A 15898-nucleotide genomic window follows, 5' to 3' on the forward strand; every position below is an offset into this window, starting at 1 on the left:
ACATAACTATACCATTCATAGCCCTCTTCCAAAGCATACTTCATACTTTATGGAATTTTTGAATGGGTCTGAATGATCCTCCAAAACTAATTGGTATTATTTCTATACAAATACAGAATTTACAGAGGTTGCCACCCAGGGGTACTGTCTTGCTACAGGTTGAAGATAGATCTTCTGGCATATTCACTTCACATCTAGTATCAAAATACTCAGGATTCTAATGATCCCCCTGTTCTTCTCCCAACTAGTAATTCCAGGGTGAGAAGTTAAGCTCAACTCCATTTCCTTTCCTTTCTGATACAATATATTTTATCAACATCATCAGTAATCTTTAATTAATATATTATGTTAAAATTCTCATATTTCTATATTTAAAATTATATTACTTTTCAGAATTAAAAACATCCAGGGTATGGTTTTAGTACCCTACAATGTGTTAAAAGAGGCCTAGTAAATAATGTTCCTTTGATTTAAAATTAGAAAAAACAGGAGACTCTCACAATTGGGTCAGTATAACTCTTAATCTTAAAATATATATACTGTCTTTTCTAATAATCAATAATAATTTACAGGGAATACAGGTTTTTTCAAAAGCCACCTATTTAAATTAAATACATGGGGCTTATTTTATCAAAAAGAATGAGTAAAATTTTCCACCTGTTTAGTTTTCATATCTGAATAAAACTGCCTTTTTCTTTAGCCATAGTATGTGTTCTTTTGTACCTAGTTTATAATTTAGTGCTTCAGCATCATCTTTTACAGAGTTTCTCAAGTTCATTCTTGTTTCCATAATAAAGTCCTTACTCTTTTGAAAGGACAGGTAAAGCAAAACTCGAGGGAAAAAAAATCCAAAATCTAACCAAAGGAAGTCACAACAAGCATTCTATAATATAAACAGACAGTATCCACATAGTTTATTTCTCACAGTTCTCCTGACAAATGAACATTATTCAAGAACATACTGTATACACAGATAAGAATAAACATACAAAATGTCGTAAATGATGCACAACAAAATCCAGCAGTATAAAAGAATGCATGTGAACCCTTGCTCACTGCGCCGACTAAATTTAATCACTTGTTTAAATAGTAATAAAAATACAATCTTTTATGGATCTTGTGCAGACTACAAAAGAGGGAATTATTACCATATATATGATCTTTATATTAGGCAGTTTTCTTTGATGAGTTGTACTGACAACTCCAAATACAGAGGCAGAAGGCTGTGTATTTTAAAGGAATTAATGTTGTGAATTAAAGACTTTACACAGTTACTACCACTGGCACTTTTCACCATAGTTTGTACACATCACATGATCATCTTATATAACATTACATTTAAAAAATATATCTGAGTGACCACTTTATAACATTCACACACCATGAGCTGGTTAAGGAAGCGATGTGGCCACTGCCTCCTGTAGTGCTTCGTGTTGGTAAGGACAGTTCATTGTGGTTAAAAGAAATTAGACATCAATATGGTTAAGCAGCTCCAATTTACTAACAGCCGTCAGGGGCCACCACTGGGGCGGGAGTTCTTTTAAAGTATATATTCTAGAAGCAAACACCTTCATTGGTTAAAACTTTGTCTAAAGAAGTCAGTTTCTGTGCTGAAGACTATTTTCACAAAACTGAAAGCTACTAAACTGTTTTAATATAAATACTTCATCTTCTCATTATCGTATTTATGACCAAGTTCTTGAAACCTTTGGAACTGACTCACGTTTTAATGTGTGCTCTCATTTCCATCTCACCTATTTAAGTGCCACCTCAGAGACTGGAAGGTGGGGGTGAGAGACTCACCAAGGAAACCCTTTGCTCACCAGGAATGTTCAGCTGCTGAGCAGTGATCTGGAGCCACACGGTGCAGAGCTGGACTGGACGAGAACACTCAGGAAGCTGTCATGCTGTGAGTGTCATTCAGGGAAAGCAGAGAACCTTTCCAAACTGTGCACATAACTCACAATGAGACCACTGCTATGTGTTGAAGAGGACTAGTATACGGTGTTCTCTCCCATGTCATCTGTTGGCTGGAAAGTAGTTTGGGTCAAGGTAATTATAACTGGTGCCCTGGGACACACAGTAGTCTCTGTCTAAAAATGTCTCTGACCTATACACAGGTTCTAACTGGTGATCTTCTTTGTGAATATCTGTTTCATGTAGGCTGTAAAGAAAAACACACATGCACACACATTATTACATGGCAGTGGATGCATTTTAATCTAGATATTACAGAACTTTCTCACAGCTCAACCGGGTTAAACCCATTAATCTCTCCAAATCTCTAATGGAAAGTTATACTTGAGAAATATAATAATTAAGGAAAACTTCTTTATCGCCTTAGAACAATAAAATTTAATCCACCAGATGTGGTGATTTTCTAAGTAGTCTGGAAAGCAAATTCACTAGTTGCTGAAAGCTCTTGTCAAAATTGAAGATGTACAATGTAGAAAACACTTACCAGTCTGAACAAGAATCACAGAAATCCAAAGACATTTCTGGAGGACAATCCTGGCAATGCCACCGAACACCCTGGATAGGCTCTGTGCCACAGTTATCACACTGTCAGAGATTCAGAGAGAAAAGGCATTAAGCTACATTGTTCCAAAACCTTGTCTCTGCTGGAAAACACATGGTATGCACACAGACATCCTCTCCCCCTCCCCACGCGTTGGACAGTGGTACAATTTCTAGCATGAACTGAAATTCCACCCACTTAAGACCAAGTGCAGGTGGACAAGAGGGACATTATAAGAAACTAACTTTAATATGGTATGTTTTAATTTATTTTTTAAAATTTTAAGTAAACTACCTACAAACTTGGCTGTGTGACTGATTAGTAATTATTCATCACCAGGGTACAATGACTGTGATCACAAACCACTTCCTTAACACTGCGGTTAAACTTTACAAATATGTTACAGAACTATTTAACACACTATCGTACCTAAATTACCAGGCAAACTCAAAATCCTCTCCGAACTCTTATTTTACTAAATTCCTCTCCAAGCCCAAAGGCTCCTATGACCAATGACCATCTGAAGGGAAGGAAGACGAGGTTCCTTCTTCATGTGGTGCATGTGGAAGCCCTCAGTGTGTTCTGTGCTATTTGAGAAATCAAAGTAAATGTCATTTCTAGTTTCTTTGATCATCAGGCCACCCAGAATGGCTGACAGACTGGCCAACAGGCCACAACTGGGTCTTGCAGCAAAATTATGAGAAGTGAAGTTTCCTCCGAAAGGTCAGAGCTGTCAATTTGGAAAATCCCTAAAAGAAAGGCAGGGTCACTGAAGGAACAAGAGGAAAAATCCTTTTATACAGCCTGGCTAATGGCTAGGCCAGAAAAACCAGAGGTACAAAAATCTTGTTTTAAATTTCAGTGTGTCAGTCACAGCATACATCAGTATTTTCATGTATACCACTACAGCAAGTTGATAGTTCATGGTCTCATTATCACCTCCTCCAATCCCATCAAGTACAGTCAATTCTAATGCCTAAAGTGTTCTCAAATCTGTCAATCTCTATTTCACAGGCACCAGGCAAATTCAAGAAATTCTCATCTTTTGTAAATTAACAAAAGAAAAATCCCCAACCCAGTCCCCCTGCCTCCATCCTTCCTTTCTTCCTACCCATTCTCCATACTAAGAACAGAATTATCTTTTTCTCCTTCACTTCATTTTTTCCAATTACATAAATAACATACATGAATACATTATTGTTAAAAAAAAAACTTAACAACATAGTATTCAGAAATTAAGAGTTATCCACTCTAAACCCATGCCTTTGTAAAGATGATCAATACTAATGGTTTAAGAATAACCTTTCTGAAATGCAAATTTCATATTACTTTCTGCTGAAAATCCTTCAATGGCTCCACAATCCTTTAGGACAATTTAAATTCCTTACCAAGATTCCCAAGGCACCTCAATTGCCTCTCACTTTTCTCCAATATGCAATCTAGTCGTACTCAACCATTTCACTTTTTTAACATCTCTAAATTCCCCGAGATGAAACAGAGTAAGGGCAGAAACAGAGTCTGTCTTATTTACTGTTGAATCTCTAGCACTAAGCATAATTGGGTATTTCAAAATTTTGTGGAATGCTAAATGTATTTCTACTAGCTTCTGAAAAAGTAACAAAAATAACTGGATGTGAAAGAAAACAAATTTCTGATTCATGAACAACAGCAAAAAAAGAGAAACAGTTTCATGGGTGCATGGATAAAGAAAATGTGTCACACACACACTGGAGTATTGTTCAGTCATAACGCAGAAGAAAATTCTGTCATTTGTGACAACATGGATGAAACTAGAGGACATTTGGCAAATTGAAATAAGCCAGACAGTGAAAGGCAAATGCTGTATGATCTCACTGACAGGTGGAAACTTAAACAGTCAAACTCAGAGAAGAAGAGAGTAGAACAGGGATGGGGGATGGGAATAGGAAAAGTGGTACAATGTTGGTCAAAGGGCACAAACTTTCAATTATAAGACAAATAAGTTCTGAAAAACTAATGTACAGCATGGTGACTATAGTTAATAATTTTAAAGTATGCAGTACTTAAAATTTGCTAAGAGAGTATATCTTGTGTGTCATCACCACACACAAAAAATGGTAACTATGTGAGACGATACAACTTTTACTTATCAATTATATCTCGGTAAAACTGGAAGGTAAAAAAGAGAAATAGGTAGACAAAAACTTATTTCACATTTTACCTCAAAGTACAGAAACCTGTATGTTTGCCATTGGCACACTACTTTGTGTAAAGAACAGGTTAAGAACTAAACTTACTTTTACCTGTATGCTTGGAAGTTGTGGCATTTAAAACTCCGAAACCATCTTAAATATCTCTATCACCCTTTCAAAAATTAATTAAATAGTAAGATTAAGTAGAATTTACCTTGAAGCCCAAGTGTTGTACAAATCCACTTTCGGCTTGCATTTGCTGAAGTTTCTGCTTCTTTAACTTTTTAAACTGTAATAGTTCCTTATATTCAGGTAAATTCCTATACATAATAGGAATACTTTCCTCATCCTATTGAAATCACAAAACATAAAACAAAAAATGTTAGCCTGATAATTAAAATGCTAATTGTAAGAAATAGTGATACAAAGTATTTCTATCAAGATTTTTCACTTTTAGGATACCTTTCCTTTTAGAAAACTAGCATAACAGAAAATAGTGTTGCTATTAGCAATATTTCAGACTAAAACTTTCAAGAGGGCTTCTTAATGCATAATACTGAACTGTAGTGTGCTACCTCATAATGCAGGTACCAAGGGAGCAGGGCATGACTGTCACCTTGTCACACACTAATGCAGGTGCCACATCCCAACACATTGGTGGCTACTTGACAGCTTCTACTTCTCCCAGATCAGCGGAAGCTCCTCTTCTTCAATCTAACAGATTTTATGCTTCCTCAGGTAAATATGACATTTTCTTAACAGCAAGCAAACCAATCTCTGCTTTGCTTTCTGCTCTGTACTCCCAATGATCAAGGCAGTACATTCATCTTACTCAAGGGGATGAAATAAGGTACAAAGATGATTACTTAAAATAGAGTATAAAAGAAATGAGTAATTAAAAACTATATAAAAATATGAAGTTGAAGTTGATAGGTGAGTCAGTGCTTCTTATCCTCCCAATTTATTTGGGCTCTGTCACCCAGAGCCCATTTCTTTCCTTGGCTACCTCATGACTGATCCATGGTCACTAATTTCCACACGTACCTAAAAGCATACCCAATTCACCAACACCCCCCATGTTTTATCAATTACTGGTCCTGGACCAGACAACCCTTGTCCCTCTCTTCCCTCCTTCTCTCCATGTTAGGTATTATTAAACTACAATGTGTATTTTACATCAAGGAAACTGGCTTTTATAGAAATTATAACGGTTGCCCAAGGTCAAATAGCTTTGCAGAGTCTGATGAATTTGAACCCGATTTATCTGATTCTTTAATTCCTCACACATTTAGCAGCCAAAGCCTACATAAAAGAGTTACCCTTAATTTTTCATTGTCTCATATCTAATCTAACAAATCTTGTCACTACTTAACACTTTCTAATCTCTCTCTCAAATTGGTCCTCTATAGTACCTACTCCCCCCTCTACCCCCTCCATTACTTAACATCTCTGAAATGGCTTCCTGACTGTCTACGGCATCGGGTCCAAAGTATGTAGCTGGATAAAAGATTCTCTACAGTCTCACAATTCATCTACCTTATCTCCCACTCTCTTTCATCCATTTCAAATTCTTGTCAAAGATATTAAAATAGCTACTGCCTTTCTATTTCACCACTAAGACAATATAAATAATCTAGTAAATAAGTAACACTAATAAATATGATGTGCCTAAATAATGTAGTAAGAAATTTTATAACAAAATTTATTGAATGCAGATATTTTAAACAAATACAAAGAGTACAAACTCTGCTAAATATGTGTGGGGGTGTGTGCGTGTGTTCATGTGCATTATGGAATATTATTCAGCCTTAAAAAAGAAAATTATGACACATTACAAGATAAATGAAACTTGAAGACATTATGCTAAGTGATATAAGATCTATAGTAAGAACAAATCTGCACCTGGGAAATTGTTCAATTTATGAATTAAATTTTATCACAGGTATATACATACAAAAACAAACACAGTATTTATAGGGTTTGGAGCTATCAGTGGTTTCAGGCACCCACTGGGGGAAGAGGGGATGTCTTAGAATATATCCTCTGAGGATAAGAGGGGACAAGGGATGGCTATTTTAAAATAACCAAACAAAAGTTAAGCCTACTATATTATATTTTGCCAATATTCTCAAAATGTAATTCTTTTAAATATCCTGCCACCTCTCTTGGCCTGACAAAATTTTATTCATCCTTCAACTGCCAGCTTGACTGTCACTTTCTCCGGTCTCCCACTTAAACTCCCAATCTAAATTAAGAACCTCTTAAATAATTATGCTAGCAGCTATTTTTGAAGCAATTTTTTTAAAACTTGAAATTTATTGATGTAATTATACATTTATCTTCTCTTACAAGACTGATGTTTATAAGAGCAAAGATCATAGATATTTTTTTATTTAACTGAATTTAGCAGAGCCTAACATATATTAAGTGTGAATAGATATTTCTCAAATAAATAATTCTAAAATCCAAGAAGTACAAAATTAAATATACCTTCCTCAAGATCTGGAACTAATAGCCCCAACCCCAACTGGGCCTAGCCAGGAGGGGCTATGCCCACGCCCACACTACAGGCCAGGAACTTTGGGGCTGGGGCACCTAAGCCTACCTTCCCTGGCCATAGGGTCTTGGGTCCCTGCTCCCTTACCCAGGTTTGGTTCCTCCCAGGGTCCCCCACTGTGGAAATAAAGATGGGAATAGAATGGGGGAAGAGGGGCAAAAAGCCCTCCTTCTTTAGCTGCCCTGAGGTCAGGGCTTCATCCCCCTAGGGCAGTGGTTCTCAACCTTTCTAATGCCGCGACCCTTTAATACAGTTCCTCATGTTGTGGTGACCCCCAACCATAAAATTATTTTCGTTGCTACTTCATAACTGTAATTTTGCCACTGTTATGAATCGTAATGTAAATATCTGTGTTTTCTGATGGTCTTAGGCTCTACAGCAGCGACCCACAGATTGAGAACCGCTAGCAGGGTCGCCTAGGACCATCGGAAAACACAGATATTTACATTACGATTCATAACAGTAGCAAAATTACAGTTATGAAGTAGTAACGAAAATAATTTTATGGTTGAGGGTCACCACAACATGAGGAACTGTATTAAAGGGTTTCGGCATTAGAAAGGTTGAGAACCACTGCCCTAGAGAGTTAGAGGTACGAAGTAGAAACTCCAGGGGCTGGCTTTTGTAAAACTGGTTTTACTTTAATTTTTATTATAGTTTCAGTTTTTCCATAAAGGAACCAATTCCATTTTTAAAATTACATACAAATGGCATATCTTAAGATAGGACAGATATAAGCTGTTTTCAAACGGTAAGTTTAAAAAATTTTTTGAAGAATAGGCATTTTGCCTGGCCAGTGTTGCTTAGTGGTTAAGTGTGGACCCATGAACCAAGAGATCATTGGTTAGATTCCTGGTCAGGGTACATTCCTGGGTTTTGGGCTCAATCCCCAGTAGGGGGTGTGCAGAAGGCAGCCAATTGATGTTTCTTTCATCATTGTTTTTATCTCTCTATCCCTCTTCTTTACTCTCTCTCTAAAAAATAAATAAAAAGATATATTTTTTAAAAATAATAGGGCTCCACCCTAACCGGTTTGGCTCAGTGGATAGAGCATTGGCCTGCAGACAGAAGGATCCCAGGTTCGATTCCAGTTAAGGGCATGTACCTTGGTTGCAGGCACATCCCCAGTAGGAGGTGTGCAGGAGGCAGCTGATCGATGTTTCTCTCTCATCAATGTTTCTAACTCTCTATTCCTCTCCCTTCCTCTCTGTAAAAAAAAAATCAATAAAATATATTAAAAAAAAAAAAAAATAGGGCCCCAACTGGTTTGACTCAGTGGATTGAGTGTCAGCCTACAGACTGAAGGGTCCTGGGTTTGATTCTGGTCAAGGGCATATGCTTAGGTTGCGGGCTTGATCCCCAGTAGGGGGCGTGCAGGAGGCAGCTGATCAAGGATTTTCTCTTTATCATTGATGTTTCTCTCTCTCTCCCTCTCCCTTCCTCTCTAAAATCAATAGAAATATATTTTTAAAAAATAGGCATTTTATAATAGTTTGATACCAAAGTATACAATCGGTATTTAATCTAGAAACAGACTTACTTTTATTTGCTGATTTTTCATAAAAATCTCCTTTTCCAATTATTACATACTAGAGGCCCGGTGCACGAAATTCGTGCACGAGAAGGGGGGGGTTCCCTCAGCCCAGCCTGCACCCTCTCCAATCCAGGACCCCTCGGGGGATGTCCGACTGCCTCTCACAATCTGGGACCACTGGCTCCTAACTGCTCGCCTGCCTGCCTGCCTGATCGCCCCTAACCACCTCTGCCTGCTTGCCTGATCGGCCCTAACTGCTCCCCTGCTGGCCTGATCGCCCCTAACCACCTCTGGCTCGCCCCGCACCCAGGACCCAGGATTCCCTCCTCCGGCCAGTTGCAGGCCCCAGGGACCCAGGCTTCCTTCCCTCTGGCCGGCCACAGGTACCTAGGACCTGGTCTGGCTTCACCCGGCCCAACCGCAACCACAGGGGACCCTGGGTGGGCAGCTTTGCCCAGGTGGCAGCCACAGGCGCTGGTGCCCGGGACCACGGGGCGGACGGCTTGTCCCTCTCCTGGGCCACAGCCCCAGCTGCTGGCGTCTGGGACCATGGGGTGGGTGGCTTGTCCGTCTTCCGGGCCGCAGCCTGGCTGCTTCCCATTCCTCTCTCGCAAGCTCATTTGTGCCTGGTTGGTCCCCATTTCTCCCTTGTGAGCTCATTTATGCTGGCTGGTCCCCAATCCTCTCTCCCCAGTGTTGAGTGTCTGAGCCATTATGGCGTTACTCTTATTATATAGGATAGATGATAGTGTTAGTATTATATTCTGAGACTGTTGTGAGCAGTGTAAGACAAAGAAAATGAGTATTATTATGTTGATGTTACTGATAAATAGGGTTTTCAAAATGGGAGAAAGAAGATAATATTTTAAGATTAACAAGGGAAGGTCAAATTCCCATAGTGAAGTTGCATTTGAAATAAAAATATGAACTTATGATGTGTTTTATCTTTGAATAAAAATATACTTTCCAGCTCTTGCCACTAAACCGGCCTAGAAACAATGATCAGTCAAGTAGCAAATAACATATCTGGAGTCAGGATATAGTTTACTAATACTATTTCCCAATAAAAGAAAGCAGGACTGATGGTAGGCCTGGGGTAGGAAATATACAAAAAGAGCCCGGAACTTCCTTATCATACCAGACAGTAAGGAAGCTATCAAAGACTACTAGAGTCTTGTCAAAAGAATTCAAAATCCAACTTGAATAGGTTACAACTATCAATGGACTAAAATTAAATATATTTAAGTCCAAGAGTTTTTAAGAATACAAAATTTTAAATCTCAGTCATTTTTGGGAGATATTAGAGAATAAACTCAGTATTTAAAAAACAAAATAAAGGGAAGAACTAAGCAGTAGTCTGAGCTGTTCTAAAATTATCAAGTGTCAAAGGCCAGGATTAGATTTATTTCAAAGTATTTTTTTTTCAAATTACTAAAGTAATAAGTGCTTACTATAATAAGCAAAGAGTAAAGGTATCCATACATTAAAAATAATAATAATAATAATGCTCCTTCCAACCTACGCCCCTGCCCTCAAATAACCAGTGTGATCAGTTTTATTGTGTCTCTTTCTACTTCCCCTACTCTCCCTCAGCAGCTATACTGCCTTTTCCTGTATGTAGGACAATCAAATAAATAAAGGAGAAGAGAAAGAATATCACTATTTTGTAACATTTAATGAATTAATTAATCTAGGCAAAAAGCAATGGCTATGTCAAAAAGAAAAAAAGAGAGATGATCAAACGGATGAAAGTACAAATGAAATAGTCCTGCCCACCTTAATAAATCTGAGTCTGATCAACTAGCTAGATCTACAAATTTACTGGAAATTCAGGGAACAGAGAAACAGGTTAAATGACACCAGGAAGATGAAAACAATAAAATCCACACAGTGGTAAATTCTACAAGATAAATAACCCAGTTTTTCACCAACAACAAACAAAAAAATGTAAGAAAGAAAAAAGGAGGGGGAAGGGAAAACCTATTGCAATTTGAGATTGGGAAAATGTGAACTAAATGTATATTTGATCAGATAAAGAATTACCTTTACAAACATAATGAAACTGTGTAATGTCTAGGACTTCCTCTGAAATAATTTGTGACAAAGTTGGGATAGGTAGGAAGTATAGACAAAAACAAGATTGCCATAAATTGATAATTGTTGAAGTTAGATGATGCGTGAATATGGATTTATTATCTTCTTCTATTTCATTTATTTTAAAAAATTAAACACATTATAATAAAAGACCCATAAATTTGACTTGTTAATTAAAAAAAAAAAAGAAAGAAACCCTCATTCTCCAAAGAGTAGGAATAATGAGAAAATCCTGGTGTGCTTGTTTGGGCCCTAATCTGTACAGTGCATAAACAAATATACATCTGTAGTAAAAACAGATAACTTACTGATGCCTCCTCGATAGTAGTGCTCAAGTGGCTATGAAAACAAGATCGGTCATCATCTTCATCCATATACACTGGTGGTTCGTGGGAAGTCATAAAAGTGGAAGGTTTAAAGAGATGCTTATTAAGAGGGTGCTGTCGTCTGCTTGTTGAAGACTAAATGAGAAAACAAATTTTTAATTGCAACAGTGGAAAATCACTAAAATAATCAAGAAGATAAAAATATGTTACTTCCTACAAGTCTATTAGAAGGTTTTACTTCTATTTTTTTGCTGTTGTTGTTAATCCTCGCCCGAGATGTTTTTCCACTGACTTTTAGAGAGAGTGGAAGGGAGAAGGAGAAATAGATAGAAACATCGATTAGTTGCCTACCCTGATGCCTGGTCCAGGACCAGGAATAGAGCCTGCAACCAAGGTACGTGTCCTGGACTAGAATCAAACCTGGGATCCAACAGTCTGAGGGCTAATGCTCTATCCACTGAGCCAAACCAGCTAGGGCTCACTTCTATCATTCATCACACTCCTATGCAGCTGCTTTTCCTACATTATCTGGATTTTTAAAGCACAATTAACCTTTAACACATTAAGCACCCTGTCAGTCACTGGTGACTGACACTATACTTTCCGTTCTGAAGACAAAACTGGCTGGGCACTTAACGTGTTAAAAAACAAAAAAGAGACATAAAGGGGGAGTACCCAAACAACAGGACCACATGCTCATTATCTGGCTTATATTTGTAACCCCAGTATTTATTACACTCTTGATACTCAAATGCTTAACTAAACTCCTCTTACAGTCCTCATAGAAGATCAGGGAAGATGAAGTAGCCTTAGCCAGATATAAAACTATCAAGTAAAAGGAAAATTTCCACAACATGGTGAATGTCTGAAAATGGTACCTAACACTGACTGACTGCTTACTCTATGCCAATCTTATTTAATCCTTACCCCATTCCTATAAAGCCGTTATTACCACCTCTAATTTAAGAACACGGAGAGGGTAAGCTGCTGTGCAAGGTGTTGCAGGAGATAGTGGTAGAACCAGTATCACAAACTAGGCCTGTGGGAGGCCAGAGCCCTCACTCTAAAACTACTACGCAGAATGCCTGACTTCACTGGTCACAAAGAATAATAGCCTCAGCTACATGGAGAACCATTATTTTATTTTTGAAAATTCAAAGTCTAATCATGGTAAGGAATCATTGTGTCTATGTCTGGGCTAGTAAAAATGTCTGATAACTTAAAATTCTTTGCACTCAAAGGAAGGAACACATTTAGGTTTCTCTAGTACTTCTTTCGTTATCACCATCTAGTCTTAGATGTGGGGAAAAAAGGTGCACTACACATCTAAGATTAACTTAGAAACTAGCCATAAAAATTAGAGCTGTTAAGTTGAACATTGGTTATCAAGGTTCCAATACTCCAAAGTTATAGGATGAATTCTACATATCTATATAGGTAATGCTAATATTTAGGGGAAAACAAAATCCAGAATATTTAAAACAATTGATAAATTAAAATAAGCTTCCAAAGCTTGGTAAAAAGAATAAAAACAAAACATATAGCTTCAATAAAAAAAGGGCAACAGCATTAATATGCTCTTAGCTTCTCTTTATATGAAGGATATGAAGGATGGCAGTAGTGGAGGAGGGGAAGTACCAGGATGATTTACTAAGGAAATGAAATTAGGCCATTATGTGCTTTATTTTTTGTAATTAAAGCAAAACAACAACAACCACAACCCTGGCTATAATTTGATGCAATGTGCTATGTAGGAAAGGGACAGTAGCTTTTTTGCTGTGGAGACAACCAGAGAACAACAGTGGAACTGGCTTGAGATCAGAATCAGAGGATCAGTGGTTCCCAGATTTAATAGTAATGTGAGTAGACAATCTACTCAACATATTATAAGACCTAGTTGTCTTATCTATAAAAAGATTGTACAACAGTACCTGATTAGAGCATTCAATCATGAGAATAACAGCTAGCTACTAACATCATTATCAGTAAGTGAAGGTGATATTAACTACACTTCTAGAATAACAGTGAGGATCAAATAAAATATACATTTCTATTCTTGGATTTAAGTAGCATATCTAAAAACTGGAAACTGATTGTGTTTATTAAAGTGTCAAACATCCTAAAAACTTTAACATCACAAAGGCCTTTCTGACACACTCAATTTAAAATTATTTCGAGCAGCACTCATTCACATAAGCTAACCTACTCCAAAGAAAATAATGAACAAACATCATTAAAACTCTCTCAATTAAACTGAGTAGCAATCATGGAATCCTGCCCTGTGTTTATGCTCAATATAACAAAATGCTTAGAGTAAGTGAACTTTTTAAAAAATATATATTTTATTGATTTTTTACAGAGAGGAAGGGAGAGGGATAGAGAGTCAGAAATATCGATGAGAGAGAAACATCAATCAGCCGCCTCCTACACACCTCCCACTGGGGATGTGCCCACAACCAATGTACATGCCCTTCACCAGAATCGAACCCGGGACCCCCCAGTCCGCAGGCCGATGCTCTATCCACTGAGCCAAACCGGTTAGGGCTAGAGTAAGTGAACTTTTAAAAATAAAACAACTCCATTCTAATAAATGTATACATCTTTACGTAGCACTTCTGACTTTGATGAGTTTAATCTATGATCTAAGATTTATTTTCTTCTTACCTTTTTGGAGTATATATATAAGTTTGGTGTTCTGCCTGGGACTGGAATGCCAGCTTTAGTTAGTTTTATGAAATACTTCTGCACTCGGCTGGCAACCTAAGAAAACATGACAATCCATTGAACATAATGCCAATACATGCTATACCCCGAATAGTTTTTGAGTTTTTGGTCCAATTTCAAATGTATTCATTTAAGTGTATATGCTTTCCATTAAAATTGAAGTATCTCGAAAGCATGTACAGGAGGTCCTGAAGGACTGTCAAATTGGGATTCACTAACAAATGTTCAACAGTTATTCAGTCTATCGTAAACCATCATTTATTCCTTTTCTACTGGATCATTCCCATCAGCAGACAAGCATGTAACACCTGAATAGCTTTTAAAAATTAAAATGTATATGTGTATCTAAATGAATGCTAACAATTTTAAATTTATCATAAATCTAGAAATAATTTTAAACTGCCACCAAAGTTACTTACATTCTAAAAATGTTTGATTCCAAAGCTAAATACATACTTTCAACTTATAAATACTCATGCTTATATTATAAAAAACATCTAATATCGATGAGAATGTGAAGGAGAAAACCACTGGTTTTTTTGAGACAAGCAGGAAATTTAATAACTAAGGCCATGTCACAAATCTATTACCACAGTCTAATAAAAAAAGTATATAGTTGGGTTACCAAAGAGATCAAAGAAGAAATTAAAAACATCCTGGAAACAAATGACAATGAAACACAACAATCCAAAATTTATGGGGCACAGTGAAAGCAGTCCTGAGAGGGAAGTGCATAGCATTACAGGCCTACCTCAAAAAAACAAGAAACACTAGTAATAAATTATCTAACTCTACAACTTAAAAGAATTAGAAAGAGAGCAACAAGGAAAGCCCAGAGTGAGCAGAAGGAAGGAGATAATAAAGATCATAGCAGAAATAAATGACAGAGATGAAGAAAACAATACAAAAAGATTAATAAAACCAACAGCTGATTCTTTGAAAGGATAACCAAGATTGATGAACCTCTAGCCAGGCTCACCAAGAAGCAGAGAGAGAGGACCCAAATAAACAAAATTAGAAACAACAGAAATACAAAGGATTGTAAAAAAAAAAAAAAAAAAAAAAATACTATGAACAACTCTATTCCAACAAACTGGACAACCTAGAAGAAATGGACATACTCCTAGAAAATATGACGTTCCAAAACTCAATCAGGAAGAATTAAAAAATCTGAATAGGCCAATAACTAAAACTTCCAGCAAACAAAAGCCCTGGGCCAGATGGCTTCACAGAGGAGTTTTACCAAACATTCAAAGAACTAAAACCTATCCTGCTCAGACTATTCCAAAAAATTCAAGAGGAAGGAATGCTTCCAAGCTCTTTCTATGAAGTCAGCATTATCCTAATCCCAAAACCAGATAAAGACACTACAAAGAAAGAGAATTACAGGCCAAATCCCTGATAAACATAGATGCTAAAATCCTCAAAAAAATTCTAGCAAATCAGATTCAGCATTACATTAGAAAGATCATACACCATGACCAAGTAGGATTTATCCCAGGAATGCAAGGATGGTACAATATCCGCAAATGAATAAACGTGATACATCACATAAACAAATTGAGAGATAAAAATCACATAGCCCTGCCCTAACCGGTTTGGCTCAGTGGATAGAGCATCGGCCTGCGGAATGAAGGGTCCCGGGTTCGATTCCGGTCAAGGGCATGTGCCTGGGTTGCGGACACGTCCCCAGTGGGGGGCGTGCAGGAGGCACCTGATCGATGTCTCTCATCGATGTTTCTAACTTTCTATCCCTCTCTCTTCCTCTCTGTAAAAAATCAATAAAATATATTTAAAAAAAAAATCACATAGTCCTATCAACTGATGCAGAAAAAGCATTTTACAATATCCAACACCCTTTCTTGATAAAAACCCTCAGCAAAATGAGAATAGAGAGATAATACCTTAATAATAATAGCCTTATATGACAAACCTATAGCCAACATCATACTCAATGGGCAAAAACTAAAACCA

The 15898-nt window shown here is 37.2% G+C and overlaps 1 protein-coding gene across 12 annotated transcripts in view; it reads right to left on the reverse strand.

Moving 5' to 3' along the window:
• Positions 1–865: 865 nt before the first annotated feature.
• The window catches only part of ZZZ3 (zinc finger ZZ-type containing 3), a 125155-nt gene continuing 110122 nt past the window's right edge, over positions 866–15898 (reverse strand). For all 12 annotated transcript variants that reach the window (XM_080656824.1, XM_080656833.1, XM_080656827.1 and 9 more), the window contains 5 exons: positions 13865–13960; positions 11183–11335; positions 4904–5038; positions 2462–2562; positions 866–2164 (listed from right to left, as the gene is read on the reverse strand). In XM_080656824.1, the coding sequence (XP_080512950.1) occupies positions 2020–2164; positions 2462–2562; positions 4904–5038; positions 11183–11335; positions 13865–13960 (630 nt within the window). In that variant the 3' untranslated portion in view covers positions 866–2019. The remainder of the gene's footprint in view (positions 2165–2461; positions 2563–4903; positions 5039–11182; positions 11336–13864; positions 13961–15898) is intronic.

The sequence above is a fragment of the Plecotus auritus genome (genome assembly GCF_963455305.1).
Source record: "Plecotus auritus genome assembly, chromosome: 2".
Classification (NCBI taxonomy): Eukaryota; Metazoa; Chordata; class Mammalia; order Chiroptera; family Vespertilionidae; genus Plecotus; species Plecotus auritus.